A 17546-nucleotide genomic window follows, 5' to 3' on the forward strand; every position below is an offset into this window, starting at 1 on the left:
GTACACGGGAATCCTCCTTAAATAGTGGATTCAGAAGAGAGGCAGTTTAAAAAGCATTCATTTGTCACAGAGGGCGAGAATGGTCTGTTTTGTTCATTTTAAGAGTCTTCACAAGGTAGATTACTGCAGGATGGACGTCAGGAGTTCAAATTCTAGCCATGATGATTGTTCTTACCTTGAGATATGGTTCCGGACAGAGTCGTACGCTGCTCGTAGAGGGTTGTTACTGTTAAGAACAGGTGTGAAGATGCGACCCTTCAGTGGCGACATTGGTTATGATTTACTTGATTAGGAGGCATATTACTGGACAAGCTATCCGTAGGCAAGGAGTGTGCAAAACTCCGAGATTTTGTGCGTAAGTGACTCCCTTGAATCCCACAGGATGTTTTCCTTAGAAGGGGTAACCATCATGGCTCTTTGTACCTCAGGTTCTGTCAGAGATTATGTAGCTCCTAGTGTCACTGGTTTTTGGTCCTAAGGGTACCTCCTCAAAGGCGGAGTTTCCTTTCTCAGGTAAGAGAGTGGCCCAGCCAAAATTTCCAAAGAGGCCAGCTTTGTTTGGTGTCCTTGTAACTCTCTATCCATATAATTTCTCATCTTCTGGTGCCCTTCTCTCTTCCCCTTTGCTTTCACACCATTCTCCCCCAGCCCAGTAATACATGTCAAATGTTGTATGTTTACACACAACACACACACGCACACGCACACACATATATTGTATGCATATATAGGTATATATACATATAAAGTATATATGATATGTGTATAATATATGTGTATATATTAATGTGTATAATATATGTGTAGAATTCTTGTATATATGTGTATATTTTATACATGTATATGTACGCACATAGAATACATATATATGCATATGCACATACATATATAATACATATATACACATCTAATACGTATATATACATATATAAAATTATATACGTATATATCTTAGCTTTTCTGCTTCCCAGTCAAACTATTCCATTCACTCAGTGCTTATGCTCACATTTAAGAGGTGAGTGGTCCGATTAAACAAATTCATACTAGTGTAACAAAGACTGTTACTCTCTTATTCTTTTTGCAGATATCTCAGTTTTGTTTACAAACAAAAAAGTTCCTTTTTAGGACAGAGTGATTGTTCTATTGAATTGCTATCTGTAGATATTCAAACACCACCAAAGAATAAATGGAATAAATTTAAATGGGCTCAGGGAAGGTAATTATAATACTCCTGCATTTGTCAAATAGTTTTTAGGTCTCAGGGGCAGCATAAGCACCCAATATCCCTTATCTTCTTTAACCCCCTCAACTCTGTAAGGTGAACATCACTTTGTGTACTTCACCTGAGAAGAAACTGCAACCCCCGAAATTAACTAATTTGCCCCAAATCCCACAGCCAGTGAAGAGCAGAACTGGGCTCTGAACCTACAGTTTTGGCTGCAGAGTCCATGGCCTCTATCCGTCTTGTGATGCCAGACTTGGGAGAGTAAAGTTCCTTCTTGGTACAGTGAGTTGGGCGTTTTCTCTGTGTCTCTCTTCTGGCCTCTGTACCTCATTCCAGTAGACTCTTACGTGGTTCTTTCATGACAGCCTCCATGACTGTTGGAAGGGGTGGTTAGAGCATTCAGTTGTTGGGGAGTTGGTAGCAGTCATTCAGTATAATTGTGCTGTAATTTGGGAACTGTCGTTTAATTAGGCCTTCTTGTCCTGGTATAATTGCATTTTAGAGAAATCAGTCACAGTATGGTTGCAATACCGGCAATAAGCTAGTGAATCCGGGAGTACAGAGACTGAGGAACAGCTGTGGTGATTCTACCTTGTAAATGGTGGGAGAGAATGACCCTGGAGGTGTTAGACTCATGTATTAAACTGTCCTTGAGAAATCTCATCGGTGCAAGTTGGAGCATCTGATCCGTCTCTGGTGTGAGGCTGGGTTCTGGTGCGGGATAGATTAACTTAGGCACGTGGGTCCGGTCTCACACGATGCACTTAAATTGAAGAGAAGGAGGACACTGTCTTACAAAGGACTTCTGTTGGCCAGGTGCCCTACTGGTGTGTAACACCTGAGAAATTAATTGTTCAACTAGGACTGGTATTTCGTCATGATTTTATCCCTGGGGGTAAATGGCTGTAACTTAGCCCCGGATGAGGGTCTAAAGAGAAGGAGGCAGCTGGTGATGGAAACGTCTGGCAGTTAGCAGGGTCTCACCTTGCCTTGTCCATGTGTGTGCCGTCCCTAGGTATTCAACAAGCATCTGAGTGCCTGCTTGTGAATAGCACTCCGCCAGGTTTTAGTCCATACACACGTGCTAATGTGGAGCCCGAGCAAAGGTTTGAATTACTGAAGCATTTAATTGGCCCGATGGCTCATATTGCCATCCTAACTTTTCAGCTACACATCTAGCACAAGAGCAAAATGGTCCGGCGGTGTTATCTGATTCTGATTAGAGAGATGTCTGAAGCATTCCTGCTGACGGTGACAAGGGCCCCCCAGCAGGGGGTTTTCACCCATCACTGCCCATGGGTTGCCCTTCTCTACCTCATCCTCCACCCTTTCTGGCTTGCCCATCTCTGCTTATCCTGTGGCAATTTTGTATCAGTAGTCAAATCTCAGCTAACAAGAGTGATAGCTAATATAACTAATGAAAGCTCGTAGACGGAGGAAGATAATGGGTTTCTGAACCGACTGATTTGTCATCACACCTAGCTGCATGTCTGTGCATTAGACAGACTGCTAAGCAGAAAGATTCAGGACACGCGGTGGACATTAACCCATTTGTGTGTGTGTGTGTGTGTGTGTGTGTGTGTGTGCATGTGTATGTGTGTGCACGTGTGTGCACCATATGCCACCATGATTGCTCGTTCACTCTCATCAGAAGTTTCTTACGAAAGTCACGGGGAATGGACACCATTAACTTTACTATTATTAATGGGAACCCCTTATTTACATTTCTCTTTGGGATTAAGACAGTTCGTTCATTCAAATGGTAGCTTAGGAATTGAACCTTCTTTAAGACACTCATCATGTGTTGACATAAAGCACCAGGTGACTTTAGAAAAGCTATCATAGAATTTCTAAATGTTCTAAAATTCCTTTTTTTTTTTTAAAGAAAAAAATGTCATCTTTACTGCCATCGACTATTGCAGGGAAGGCCCAGCCTTAAATTTCTGAAAACAGTGGCATTTAAACCAAACATATAGTAAACTGGTAAAGGGGGCTTTTTCACTGCCAGTTTCCTTTTAGATTTCAAATGCACACATTTGAAAGTCAAGTATGGTAATTTGGTTCCAAGGGAAAGCTGTTTAAAATAACGCAGCTGTAATGCTCTGCCCTCCTGCAGGGGTCGCTGTCTGCTCGAGAGGGTATGGGAAGGGAATACGTGTTCCTCTAGAGCAACTTTTTAAAAAAATATATCATAGTAGACCGTCTGTTCCAAGAACCAAACAATATTTATACATAAAATTGGGGTTCATAAATTGAACTCATTGTAAAACACAAGGTCCGTCTGATGCCCTGCATCAGAGATGTTGTTCACTTAACCTCAGAGAGCTTATGACTTCCCCAGGCTCAAGGGTGTGTTCAGGTAAAACTTGGCTTGTCAGGAGTTCCGTGAATAGCTCATTGGAAGGAATAGAGTCGTCCTGCCGCTGTGCCCACTGCACATTTTATAGGCATGTTTGACCATTTTTATGAGTCACGGTATCTACCGCATGTGGTAATTTTATTGGCATCTATAATTTTAACTTTAGTGTTAATTTTGGCAACACAGAGAACAAAAACAGGCACGCTTTCATCCCGAGGAGCAAAGCTGAGCAAGACTTTGAATGAGAAAGAGTAAATGATGAAGCCTTTATTACAAGGGAAAAGATTAATAGCCAATATATTTTGCTATTTTTAAAATTAAAGCCTACTTTTTTTCCAGATTGGATTATTAAAATAGTTTCCCCGGCAAGATGGAAACAGACCTACACATGAGTACTATATTCTGCTTTTATGCCAGAATCCTGCTGCATTGACATAGAATCACAGAATCATTGAGAGCCTGAAGGAATCTTTGACGTCATTTCCCTTCTCAGATGAGGAAACAGCGCAGAGTGGTAATTGTGTTCTGCTGGGAGAGACTGGGCGCTTAGCAAAATACCTCTTGAATGCCTTTGTATGTGGGGAATTTGCCGATTAGAAATTAGTACAGTCACAGAACCGCGCTTGGAAGTAGGCTGCTTTGACTCATGAACTTGATTAGAGTCGAAGGTAACTCTTCAATCCAGAGTACAGATTAAATTGGCATTTACAAGGAAGAGTTGTGTTTAAAAATAAACAGGAAAACAGGGTAATTTAAACATAATGCTGGTGCTTGAAAAAAATGGGTTATTTGAAGAAGGTTAAGATAGAAGATGGGCTTCGGGGTATTTTCAGTGTTGTAGTTTATTATCATGTAGTTCACCTGGAAGAACTATGGCTGTCTGTTGTTTGTTTGTTTTTTTAACATGTATTTATTTTTGAGGGGGGGGAGGGGCAGAGAGAGAGGGAGACACAGAATCTGAAACAGGCTCCAGGCTCTGAGCTGTCAGCACAGAGCCCAGCACGGGGCTTGAACTCACGAACTGTGAGATCATGACCTGAGCTGAAGTCGGTCGCTCAACCGACTGAGCCACCCAGGCGCCCCTATGGCTGTCCTTTTCTTACGGTCGTGTGAAGATGGGGACTTTAAGATGGAAGGAAATGGTATGCTTGCTCTTCTAGTTAGGTATCTTTTGGAAAGCTGCAGTTATCATCTGGGAAGAGATGGGTATAAATTGTCATGCAAGTTGTGTCTTCCTAGGCTCTGTGTTGCCCTCCCTCATATGCAGAGACTGAGGAGTCCGGAGAACCCAGATGAATGACTGAAAAAAAAAAAAGGCATTTATAAAGAACAGAGCTTTATTACAGTACTTTTTTTTTTTTTGGCACACAAATAGATAGGAACCACTTTGCAAGGCGAGTGCCTAAAGGTATTGAATATATAACAGGCTCTCAAATATATTTCTTGAAAGGATGAATTATGTGAGCGAGCATTTTTTTTTTTAAATAATTCCAGCTAAAGGAACTGGCCAGAAGTTGGAAGGGAAAATAGAGAGGGGTGTTTCAACAGTAAAATCGCACTCTTGGGGTACAGATATCACTGAGGTGGAAATAACTAGCTGTAGATACTGAGGGACGAAGAAAGTCAGCACGGGCCTGATTTCTACCTGTCGTGCCAGATGCCCCTTGTCAACTGCCTGGGCAGTTGTTCCAGTTGCCAGTTTGTTTCCCACGGTGGCACAGAACTGATTTTCTGACACCAGCATGTCACGTGATTCCTCCGTACAAACACACGCAGAGGTTCCCCATCAGCATCAAGAATTGGACCGAAGCCTCTGGTCAGGCAGGACCTGGCTCCTGTTTTTCTTGCTAGCCTGCTCCAGCTGTGCCCAGATGTGCCCCGCTCCCCGGGGAAGGGGGGGCTGCCCCACACCTGCTATCCCGCCTCTGCCGGGCTCCCCACCTTCTCCCCATGACCCTGGGCAGACGGTCTCCTCTGTCCTCATGCTTCTCAGCTGACCAGTACCTTAAATGAAAGCGGCGTCCAAATGTTCGCTGAGGCATCAAGCTTTAGTGTCGAATGCTCTTAAAAGCAAAGAGGTTTGCTTACAATGGGAATATTTTCATGTCTTCTCAGAGTTGCAGTTTATTTACCAGGAACTTACGGAATGCTTCCTCTGTCCAAGGCGCCGTGCTTGGTCTTACCCGAATTATTTTGGATTTGACAAATGTCCCCTGAGGATTGTACTTAAATGGATGTTTGTAAGAAGGTAAAAGCTGAAGTGAAACCTACTTACCCCTTCTTTTTGGAACAACAGGACAGAATTGTGGTCCAGAAAGAATTTGCTAGTCTGCAAAGGAGCCATGAGTTGTCTTTATTGAATGCGTACAGAACTAATTCTGACAATAGAAAAATCCATCCCATAAATTATAGGCAAGTAACAATTCATAGTTTATTCACAGTGTGGTAGTTTCTGTAGATTATGGTGACCCACAAGATTTTGGCAGTATTTACATTCCCTTGTTTTCTTCTTTGACTGTAAATGTCCAGTTGTTGGAAGAATTTTCTAGTATTTTAATTAAGAGTGATTAGCTGGCTTATTAAGCAGGTCTTTATATAAAAGAGCCATAGAAAATCATGGTAAACTTGAATGATGTGTTGTATTGATACCTATGATTCCTTTAATACAGATCTTAAATGTGTGTCCTAAACCTCATTTAATATATAATTACTTTCCTGTGGTAACTGCTGTGTTTGGGTGCTCTGTTGTTGATGAAATTAATAAAGGGAGTCTTAGAAATTGCACGGTTAAGTATTATTCGGTCTCTTGTTATTTTGTTTGAAATTATTTAGCAAGATGCAAGAGGGAAGTCGCAATCCTTTAAATACCCTGAGAAATTCCTAGGATTACAGTGTTATCAATGGCCATTTATTCATTCATTCATTCATTCATTCATTCAACAAACACTTACTGGGTGTGTGATGTATTCTCTGCATTATTCTAGGCATCGGAAATCTAGTAGGAACGTAGCATTCAGATGTTGTTCTTTTACAGAGCTCTTAGTCAAGTGGGCGAGACAGACAGTGAACACACAGACACACGCACACACACTCAGACAGTGAAGAGAGTAGCTTGCTGAGATTCTGGTACCAGTTCAGGTGTGCGTGTGGGTTTTCCACATCACCAAGCAGTTCTCCAACACAAGCGGACTGTCCTACAGTTCAGCTGATTTCTGATATCATCTTCCTGGAGATAGCATCAGATCCCACAGGTTTTACCTGAATTCTTTGGGATTTGGCAGATGTTCCCTGAGGACTATGCTTAAATGGATGTTTGTAAGAAAATAAAGCCGGAGTAAAACCTGTTTACCCCTTTGTTTTAGAACAATATGAATTATGGCAGCTCAGAAACAATGTGTTCGCCCACAAAGTAGTTGTGAGTTTGCTCACTCCTGTAAGATTGCCCCCCTTCCAAGCCGACCAAAAGCTCAAATTGTCACCTGTGCTTCTGACTGACCGGCTATAAATTGGTTTCCATGAGTCCTCCTTGGATTCAGTTAACTTGCTCATAGAACTCAGGGAAACACTTTATTTATTAGAGTGCTGGTTTATTATCCAAGGATACAACTCAGAAGAGCTGATGGGATGAAGTGCAGGGAAGGAGCTCGGACCTTCCATGACCCTCCCTGAGCACACCCCTCTTCCCCAAATACCCACGTGTTCACCAGCGTGGAAGTTCTCTGGACCCCATCCTTTGGGTTTTCAATGGAGGCTTCGTTACGGAAACATAATTAAATCATTGGCCATTGGCCACTGATTCAACCTGCAGCCCCTCTCCCCTCCCTGGAGGCTGGCGGTAGGACTGCAAGTTCCATCTCTAGTCACAGTTAGTCTCCCGGCCACCAGCTCCTCCCCTCCCCCTTCCCGCCGGTCTGTGCCTAGTTTCAGGTCAAAAAGCCACCTGATTAACATAACAAAAGACACCTTATCTCTCTCCTCACCTAGGAAATTCCCCCTGGTTTTAGGAACTCTGTGCAAGAAATGGGGATAAAGACCAAATATGTATCTACTCTAAATCACATATCAGACTCGGGTAACAGGAGAGAGTCTCTCTTGTAGCGTTGGGACAGCAGTACATTGGGTGGTCAGGACAGGGCTCCCTGAGGAGGTCCCGCCTTAAGCTGAGACCCAAAGGAGAAGCCAGTCCAGCAAAGGCCTGTGCAGGGAGCATCCCAGAAGCTCAACACACGCAGAGGCCCCAGTGCAGAAAAAGCTTGTGATCAGAGAACAGAGGAGGTTGTGAGCGTGGCAGAGGGAGAGGGTGGGGAACTGGGAGGGTGACCGTCCCAGAGGTGGGTGGACAGGCCCAGACCCTGACCCTGCCACTGCAGGCCTGGTGAAGCGATCCCTCTCTGGGGCGCTGTGCGCAGTCACTGTAGGACGTTCTGCAGGGCGGGGGCATGTTTTCTGTTTTTCTAAGACCTGGCTGTCCTGTGAGGAAAGCAGTGTCAGGTCAGAGGGAAAAGTGACAGTCATCCAAGCCATCCCAATGGGTCAGGGGAGAGCATGGTGCTTTGGAGGACAGGTAGCACTGGACGTAGAGCAGAGGAGCCCATCTAGGGAGCACCTGGGCCCCGGGGTAGGCAAGGATTGCCGATGGGCTTGGGGACCTGCGGGGAGTGGAAAATAATTTATCTTAGTGCAGTATAAAAAATGAGGTGACGAGATAGTCACTTAGAGCCTCCAGATTCCATTCCGTTCTGTACCCGGAGTGAAAAGTTATGGCGCACATATTCAGTATTGTCGCAACACTGAGCTTTTTCGAAGCAAATGCAATTCAGACGCACTTGAAGCATGCTGGCCCTTGTAGTTGGCGACGAAGAATGAAAAGAAATTAACTTAGAAGATAGCAGTTCAACTAAACAGATCATTTTAGCTAAAAGCATAAGGACAAGAGTGGCCTGAACTCAAGCGGTCCGTTTGCTAACAGCCCTATCTTTTCTCTGGAGACTGCAAGTTCCCTGTATCCTCTACAAGACTAGAAGGGAGACCTGCATTCAAAAACCAAAGATCATATTTCGTGGTTTTGTGCCCCTGGTCTTCTGAGAAGCCCTTAATCGTGATAGGCAAGGTTCAGAAGGTGTTCAGCTCCCAAATGGATTCCGGGTCGGAAGGTGCCGGAATCTGCACTGATCTCCCCCGTGGCCGGCTGACCCCAGATGCCTTAGCCAACTGAGCAAGAACCTAGCCTCAGTGCCCCAGCCTCTCCTGCAGGAGGCTGAGGGAGAGAGAAGGACTTCCAGAAGAGATCTTTCCGGAGGCTGTGGCTGAGCTACAGGGGCCGCTGTGGGGAGGGGGGATTTGAACGGGAAGAGCTCCAGACTCCCACCTCCCCTGCACCTCACCACTACCACCGGTTCATCTATTATGCCTGAGCCTTTAGAATTAATTTGGTGTGAACTGAGGGTATAATAGGTTTTAAGAAGATATATACTGACGGTGCCTGGGTGGCTCAGTCAGTTAAGTGTCAGACTCTTGGTTTCAGCTCAGGTCACGATCTCAAGGTTCGTGAGTTCGAGCCCTGCGTCGGGCTCTGTGCTGACAGTGGGGAGCCTGCTTGGGATTCTCTCTCTCGCTCTCTCTCTCTCTCTCTCTCTCTCTCTTTTTCTCTTCCTCTGTCTCCCCCTCCCCCCTCAAAATAAATAAACTTAAAATATATATATACGCTGTTCTGGGCAGCCGCACACTTGCCTACTGAGATGGTCCCAGCCCTCATTTTTGAGCCACCAGTATGAATTGAGCTTTACTAGCCAGCAAGTGATGCTCATACCCCCAGTGGCAGCCAAAATTCCACGTTCTCACTTCCACCCACTGCTACCCCACCGAATGTTTGCAGGAGGCCTCTCTTTGTGATTCTTCTCTTTCTGTTCCATTGGCCTCCAAAGCTCATGTATTCTGGTCAGTTCTGCCTTCTGCTGTTCTCTCCTTCTGGGCCTGGGTATTCTCCACTCGCTTTGACCACTCTTCTCCGCCCTGTCTTGGAGAGCACAGAGCCACGGCAGAACTGACTGGAGCCCCGAACTGAGCTGGGCTTGGTGGGGAGGTCTCCAGGCTTTGACTCCGGCTTCCCGCTGCCTCATCCCTGCACCTGTTAGGCTTAACCCCCCTCTGGGGGTTTTCATTCCCGGGCCCCGTTGCCTGGTTCCATCCATCAACCCTTTTCCCATCTAGTCCATCCAAGCACGTTCAGGTTCTTTCTCGAAGGGCCTCTGGGTTCCCAGCAAACCAGGAATGGCGGCTGGGCACAGCTTTGAGTGCCCGACAGTGAGGAGCTGGCCCACCCCAGAGGGTCCTGACACGCTCCCAGGAGGGCACTGCCCAGTGCCACAGGCTGACCCGAGCCTGGGTTCTGGCCAGCATCTGGGAGTTTATTACATGGGAGAAATCAGGCCCAGGAAACAAAAAAGGAGAGATTATGTAAATACGTGTGGGAAGTCAGCTCAGAAGCTCCCAGATCCTCTGCTGCTAACTTTACCCTCTTTCTGTGGGGCCTTTTTGCACAAGACACCCTACCGAGCCCCAGGTGGCACCCAGGTGGCACCTTCAGGCTTTCCTGCTCTTCCAGCCTCTCCCTCCGCTGGGGCCCCAGCCCCACCCCAGAGATCTTGCCGGGGAATCCTAGGAATCCTCGGAACATAACTTGAAAAGCACCACACTGTGACACAAAGACCGCAGAAGTGAAGACAGAGCCTCACGGTGCACGTTGATACGCTTCGCGAACCGTCGTCAGCCCCACGCGGCTGGGTCTTCAGCCTGTCCTCCGCCACCGATTCTTCCTGTTGCAGACACGGGCAGGAGGCCACAGGGTCCCTTGTGGATGGTGATCTGCTCTCTCCTGCTCCCTCCAGTCCATCCGGCTTCTGAAAGTCACATCTGACTTTGTCGTTCCCGAAATTCCTTCCGTGGCTCACCCTCCCTCACAGGGTGAAGGCCTCGCGTGCTCAGCTGTCCCCTCGTGGTGGCCCCGTGCCCTTCCCCACTCCTCCCCAGAAAGCGGCTGCTTACAAGTCCTTCCCCCCCCACACCTCCCAGTCCCCAGGCACACTCCCGCTTCAGCACCTGATTCAGGCTGCACATCCTCGGGGAAACCTCTCACTTCCAGCTTCTAAGCACCCCCTCCCCTCACCCCCCACCCCCGCCGCTGCTGCACCACCGCCCTGTCCCCTCTGTCCCAGAGTCTGTCATTCAGCCTTCTGTGGAGAACGGTGGACTTGGGTCTAGTCGCCTGTCTCCTCCCCTTACTCCTTGAGAGCAGAGATGATCTGGGGAGGGGAGCTCACTCCCTCTCCCAAGGAAATCCCAAGCCCCCAGCAGATGGCTGACACGTGAAGAGCCACTCAACATTTGAATGAATGAATCCTCACGTTTCCCCAAGTGCATTTGTCGAGTTGGGAATGGCAGTTCTTAAATAAACCGGCTCCGAGTTAATAAAAACAGAGCTCATTTTTCAGCCTCGTGTTGTACGCCCTTCAGCTGTAAGTCTGTTGAAAGGAGCTCTCAGGTTTTAGAGGCAGGTTCTGTTTGCCGAGGCCATTGGAGCTTCCACTGCTCGGGGGGCATCCTTCCACCTGAGGGGCATCCGCTGTGTGGCCGTAACAAGCTTCAGCATTCAGAGTTGATCGTCCTCATGATACAGGGAACCAGGAAGGGTCATGGTGTGCGCGTGTGTGTGTGTGTGTATGTGTGTGTGCGCGCGCGCGTGCATGTGACAAAAGGCTGGGTCTTTTAATGAACTGCTTCCTTGAAAATTGTCTTTCTGCAGGTGATGTGTCACCAATCAGCATGTCTCCCATCAGTCAATCTCAGTTCATTCCACTCGGGGAAATCCTTTGCTTGGCCATCTCAGCAATGAACTCCGCGAGAAAACCTGTCACCCAGGAAGCGCTGATGGAGCATCTGACCACGTGTTTCCCAGGTAATGGGAAGAGAATGTAGCACTTTCCAAACAGACATGTGTGCTGGTCGCTCTGGGACCTCATGTGGACCGTGGTGCCTCTCATTGAAATGTAATAGAAAAAAGAATGTTTTGCCAAAACTGGCCAGAAACGTTCCTTAAGGCTGTAATTAGAAATCAAATCATCTCTGTTACTTCAAAACTAACGTGCCGTCTCCAGGTGATAGTGTAATGCTCTTTTTAAGGGGCACTGAGAAGAAGAAATACAGTCAGGATGCGTGAAGAATTCTGGCAAAACCCACCAAGGTTCTAGTCAACTTCAACATAACCTTTATTTTTTAAAAAAATTTTAGTGTTTATTTATTTTTGAGAGAGAGAGAGAGACAGAGCATGAGCAGGGGAGGGGCAGAGAGAGAGGGAGACCCAGAATGCGAAGCAGGCTCCGGCCTCCGAGCTGTCAGCACAGAGCTGGATGCAGGGCTCAAACTCACGTACCGTGAGATCATGACCTGAGCCGAAGTCGGACGCTTAACCGACTGAGCCACCCATGACGCATGGGAGGGTGTCGGAAAAGTTTAGTCCCAAGGGATTACACTAGAGCGATAGTAAGGACAAACAAACAAAAACATATCTTGCATGCTTGTGTCATGGCCTGATGAGTTTTAATAATAGGATATTTGATAAATTAGTTAAGATCTCATTTTAAAGGAAAAAAATAAAATATTTCCTTGTCTCTTAAATATTATAATAAGAAGACAATAGTCCAGCTGCCCTACCAATGGCATTTGGTGCCTCTGGCACCAGAAGACGTTAGGAATAGTGATAAGCTAAAGACAGCGTGACCTGTCTCAAGGGGGGCAGCCCGGTCCTCAGCTCCCGTGTATTGCCCCCCCCCCAAAAAAACGTCAAACCCTGCCAGAGCTTCAAATCTACTGCTTTTTCAAGAGACTCTGGAAACTCTGTAGAATCTGTGACATCTGTAGATTTCCTTAGCTATTGGCAGTTACGTGTGTGTTGGGTGTGTGTGTACATTTTAACACACGGGTGCCCGTGACTTGCAAGTCAAATAAAGCACATTATCGGGCCACCAGTTTGGCAGCTTGGACTCGACATGTACCTAGATGGAAATAGAGCTTACCCAAAAAATGAACTCTTGACATAGTTTTCATCCAACCTAGAAGGGACCTTGGTGAAACAGAAGCTGTGGACTGTATCAGTTCCCTTTTGCCACCAAAATGCCGGGTAACAATCACAGGTCATGGATGGCATACGGCAGTGAACGTTTATTCAGCTCATGTGTCTGGGGGTTCTCCGGGAGTCAGCGGATCCAGACTGGACCTGCCCAGGTGGCTCTGCTCCACCTGTACCCCATCCTCTTTGGAAAAGGGGACAAGCAGTGGCAAGTTCTGCTAATGAGGACGACAGAGGCCACAAGAGAACAAGTCTGGTTATACAGAGGCTCTTCAGCCCTTCGGTCACACCACACCCACTGACATTTCATTGGCCAAAGCAAACCTGGCTGAACTCAAGGTCGCGGTGTAAGAAAATGCACCTCACCCATGGCAGAGGGCAAGAGGAATACTTCTGTTTTTTTTTTTTTTTAATGTTTATTTATGTATTTTGAGAGAAAGCACCCACATGTGAGTTGGGGAGGAGCAGAGAAAGAGAGGGGGAGAGAGAATCCCATGTTGTCAGCACAGTCCCTGAAGCGGGGGTTGAACTCACAAACCGTGAGATCCTGACCTGAGTGGAGATCGAGAGCTGGTCGCCTAACTGACTGAGACTCCCCACTTTTCCTTTTGCCCCGAAGGACAAATCCCAGTGATTTTTGGCGGGGGGGGGGGGGGGAATACACGGGAGCTGAGCTGTCCCAGTGATTTATTTCCTCCTTCTTCAGTTTTCTAATATGTTTGGAAATTATGTGTGCTGTTTAAAAACACCCACATGTGAGTTGGGGAGGAGCAGAGAAAGAGAGGGGGAGAGAGAATCCCATGTTGTCAACTCATGATTTATTTCCTCCTTCTTCAGTTTTCTAATTAACATGTTTGGAAATTATGTGTGCTGTTTAAAAACTCTAACACAGACCGACTGACCTTTTGCAACCTATAAATTACCTTAAATTTTCTAACATTATCTCTGAATACTCTTCACTGTCTGATCGTCTTTCTTTGTTAATTTTCAGGCAAACCCTTTTCCTTTCAGTAGCAAGATAAACAGAGTGCCAGGTGAGAGCAATCTAAGGGGACAGATGTGGTTCACAGATGTAATGCTCTTGTGAAGAAAGACCCTTCTTGGTGGCCTTGTACCTGGTTGGCCTCTTCTGACATCAAACTTCCCTACAGCTTTTGAAATCTGTTTTTATGTAGCTTCGTGAGAGATCACCTAGCTTTTCCAAAATTGGTTACATCTCTCCCATTACTGGGCTATGAAATAGAGAATGGAAAGAACACAGAGCCGGTATGTAAGAGTAAATTGTGAAAAAGAGCAAAATAAAGTAGTAAATTGCCAAGCAGTTGATTACAATATCACTAAGTTGGAATACTTTCGTAGAGAAATCCATAGGTCACCTGTACTTAAAAGAACGACCGCTTTGCTAGCTTTTATGGCATGTGAATTTAGATCTCAATGCCTTGTCATCAGATGGGCCGAGGGGAGCGAACTTCACCTTTTTCAGCTTTGTGACACTGATGACTAACGGGTCAACCCCACGTTGCAGGGGCGCTGTACAAATCTGAGTCTGGGGCAGGGGTTGGCAAACCATGGGTGCAAGCAAGCTAAGTGTGGCCCACCACTTACGCTTGTAAATAAAGTTTTATTTGGAACTTTGTTAGAACACAGCCTTGCCTATTTGTTTATGTATTGTCTTTAGCTGCTTATGCGGCAGTTACAGAATTGAGTAGTTGCAGCTGGGAGATCAGAGGCCTCACAAAGTAATATAATTACATTCTACCTCTTTAGAGAAAAAGTTTGCTGACCACTGGTTTAGGGCGTGGTAGTAATGATTTAAAACTTTGTTCAGCAGTAGTTCCATATTTTATTTTACTTTATGATGTTTGTTTATTTTTGAGAGAGAGAAAGGCAGAGGTGAGTGGGGGAGGGGCAGAGAGCGAGAGGGAGACACGGAATCTGAAGCAGGTTCCAGGCTCCAAGCTGTGAGCCCAGAGCGTGATGCGGGGCTCGAACTCCCAAACCGTGAGATCATGACCTGAGCTGAAGTCAGACGCACAATCAACTGAGCCACCCAGGCGCCCCATGACTGTTTACTTTTATATAGCTTACTGCCTGAAAATAAAGTTTTGACTTTAACTTAATACTTAACTTAATGTCATTAAAACATTTGAACTCTCATATTTAATGCATATGTTATATGTAAAAAGAATAGTCTAGATTTGGGCCTCCATTACTGTTTTGTAATAAAAGAATATGTAAATCCATATTCTTTTTTTTTTTTTTTTAGTGTTTATTTTTGAGAGACAGAGAGACAGAGCATGAGCAGGGGAGGGGCAGAGAAAGAGAGGGAGACACAGAATCCAAAGCAGGCTCTAGACTCTAAGCTGTCAGCACAGAGCCCCAACACCAGGGCTCAAACCCACGAACCGCGAGATCATAACCTGAGCTGAGATCGGATACGCGACCAACTGAGCCACCCAGGTGCCCCTAGACACCCATATTCTAAAGAAAGTTTTTAGTGAAAAGTCTCCTAGTAAAAATGCCTGACATACTGAAATGTAAACCCTTTTATCACCTTTCTATATTGGTTGAATTTTGGAATTTCCATTATAGAAACAAGAATTTTTCTTGAGGTATAAAAAGAATAAATGCTTCTCAGCTAAGGACTCATCACCCACCCATCCAGAAGGATCACTTAAATTGACTAGTACTTGTTGGGTTGTTCATGATTGGATCTTCCTGGGAGGAAAGCTGACTCTCAGAGAAAGAGACCTATAGGCTGCTAATGGGGTTGAAGTTTGCTTGTGAATTTGCTAGAGAATATTAACATATGTATGTGTATATATATGCATCTGTATGTATATGTGTATATGTATATATGTACATATATAATATATATTATATATACATTTAACATACATGTATATGTGTATATTATTATATATGTATATGTACATATATACACATATATACATATATATATATAATATTCTGTCTCCCATCTCATCCCCTTACACTGGTTCTTGCTAAATTCTCCCTCAGCCAGTGTTCTTCACAAATGAGAAGAAATAATCCAGAGAAGCCCATTGAAAGTTTCCATCTAAAATGCTTAACATACAGAAGGTATACATAAGCGCTCCATTCCAGCGATTTTCGGATTTGTGGCATTAAAAGGATATGTAAGTTTAAGTAACCTCGCGTTGTCATGCAGTGTTATTAGATCTCTGTTTTTGCTTTGGAAGATGTAAAAGTGTGGAAAAGGAGAGAAGTCGGGTGTCAGCCTTATGTGGATACAGAGTTTATCTTTTTGTTCTTTAAGCCCTCAAAATCCAAGTTCATGATGAACTTTGGGAACAGAATCTGGAAGTGGTTGAATGCGCAAACTTCGAAAAGTACCCATCACGGCCATCTCTCTGTCCCAGGGAAGCCCTGCAGACCTCTCATGGAAGTCTGGATTTCACAGACAACTGAAGATGCAGTCATTATACTGGGGCTTCATAATAAAAAATAAGCATCATAAATATCAGTGACTTTCAGTTAAAGCCTTGAAGACTCACAGGTAGAAGTGTGGAAGGTTGATTGGACAGGGCATGTTTCCAGCTTGTGTTTTCAAATTAGACATCCCTTGACCGATACACGTGAGGATCCAAGACACGAAGACTTCATTCTGTAATACCGTCACAGTTTTGGTTTGTAGTAACAGCTGTTCTTCCGGATTACGCCTCAGCTTTCCTTTATAATGACAGCATAGTAACCTGGGCAGTCGTGAACTCGTATAAACGAGGCTTGCCGTGTTCTGGAAAAACTTGTTTCTGTTCCAGTGTTGACTGCAAGCAAGCTACTATGTAAGACACAGATTTCAGTATGGGTTTGATATCCAGATTGCTATGCCCCACAACCCAAGTGGGCATCATTTGTGCCCACGGTGTGAATACGGTCTCATCTGGGGAGTTTTAGTCTGTGTCAGTATGAACGGTGCCCCCAGACCTGTCCAGCAGGAGGCTCTGGTTGTTAGTGGGGTGTAGAAGCTCTTTTAAGTTGCTTCTCTTATATGCAAGCATTTTTTATTTCATGACGGCACTCAAAAATTTCATATATATGGTTTGGGTTCTATCGCTAATTCATATGAAGTTCATTTTGTGCAGAAACTATCATAAAAATTTTAAAAATTGTTATTATACCAGCCTTGAAGCCATTTGCATAAAAACCAGAGTACTTCTCTCAAGAGCAGAGCCTTAGACTAAAGGGAAACTATGCAGCTGAAACATTAAATAATTATACTAAACAATACATTATTCATAAGCAATGTTGCCTTTCCCACCTCGCCACTACGGATGCCTTCTGAATATGGTAACACAGACGGACGTGTATGTTACATCGCATTCATCGACTCTCTCCCAGGCCGTTACTAATGCTTTCATATCCCACTTTTGTAGTTTTGGAAGGATTGGGGGAGCCTAAACTTAGTTTACCTGCTGTTTTAGGTTGCTACAGAATGTTCTTAGGAGGTAATCTGGATTTCCATGGATCCTGCCCCAAAGTTGAGACTATATGGTTCATGTTCATGGAGCCCCCAGTATATGTCAGGCACTGCTTTACATATCTTAAGCTCATTTCTAGAAATTTTAAGTTTATTCATTTATTTTGAAAGAGATAGTGAGTGGCAGAGGGGCAGAGAGAGAGAGAGAGAGGGAGATACAGAGTCCCAAGCAGGCTCTGCACTGTTGGCACAGAGCCCGACTCGGGGCTGGAGCCCACAAACTGGGAGATCATGACCTGAGCCAAAGCCAAGAGTCGGACGTGTAACTGACCGAGCCACCCCAGGTGCCCCTGCCTTAAGCTCATTTAAACTCACAACT

At 45.2% G+C, this 17546-nt stretch overlaps 1 protein-coding gene across 7 annotated transcripts in view; it reads left to right on the plus strand.

The window, feature by feature from the left end:
- Positions 1-17546, plus strand: part of STOX2 (storkhead box 2) — a 229292-nt gene that overhangs the window by 195325 nt on the left and 16421 nt on the right. For all 7 annotated transcript variants that reach the window (XM_058719952.1, XM_058719955.1, XM_058719956.1 and 4 more), the window contains one exon: positions 11386-11538. In XM_058719952.1, the coding sequence (XP_058575935.1) occupies positions 11386-11538 (153 nt within the window). The remainder of the gene's footprint in view (positions 1-11385; positions 11539-17546) is intronic.

This window comes from Neofelis nebulosa, chromosome 3, assembly GCF_028018385.1.
Source record: "Neofelis nebulosa isolate mNeoNeb1 chromosome 3, mNeoNeb1.pri, whole genome shotgun sequence".
NCBI lineage: Eukaryota > Metazoa > Chordata > Mammalia > Carnivora > Felidae > Neofelis > Neofelis nebulosa.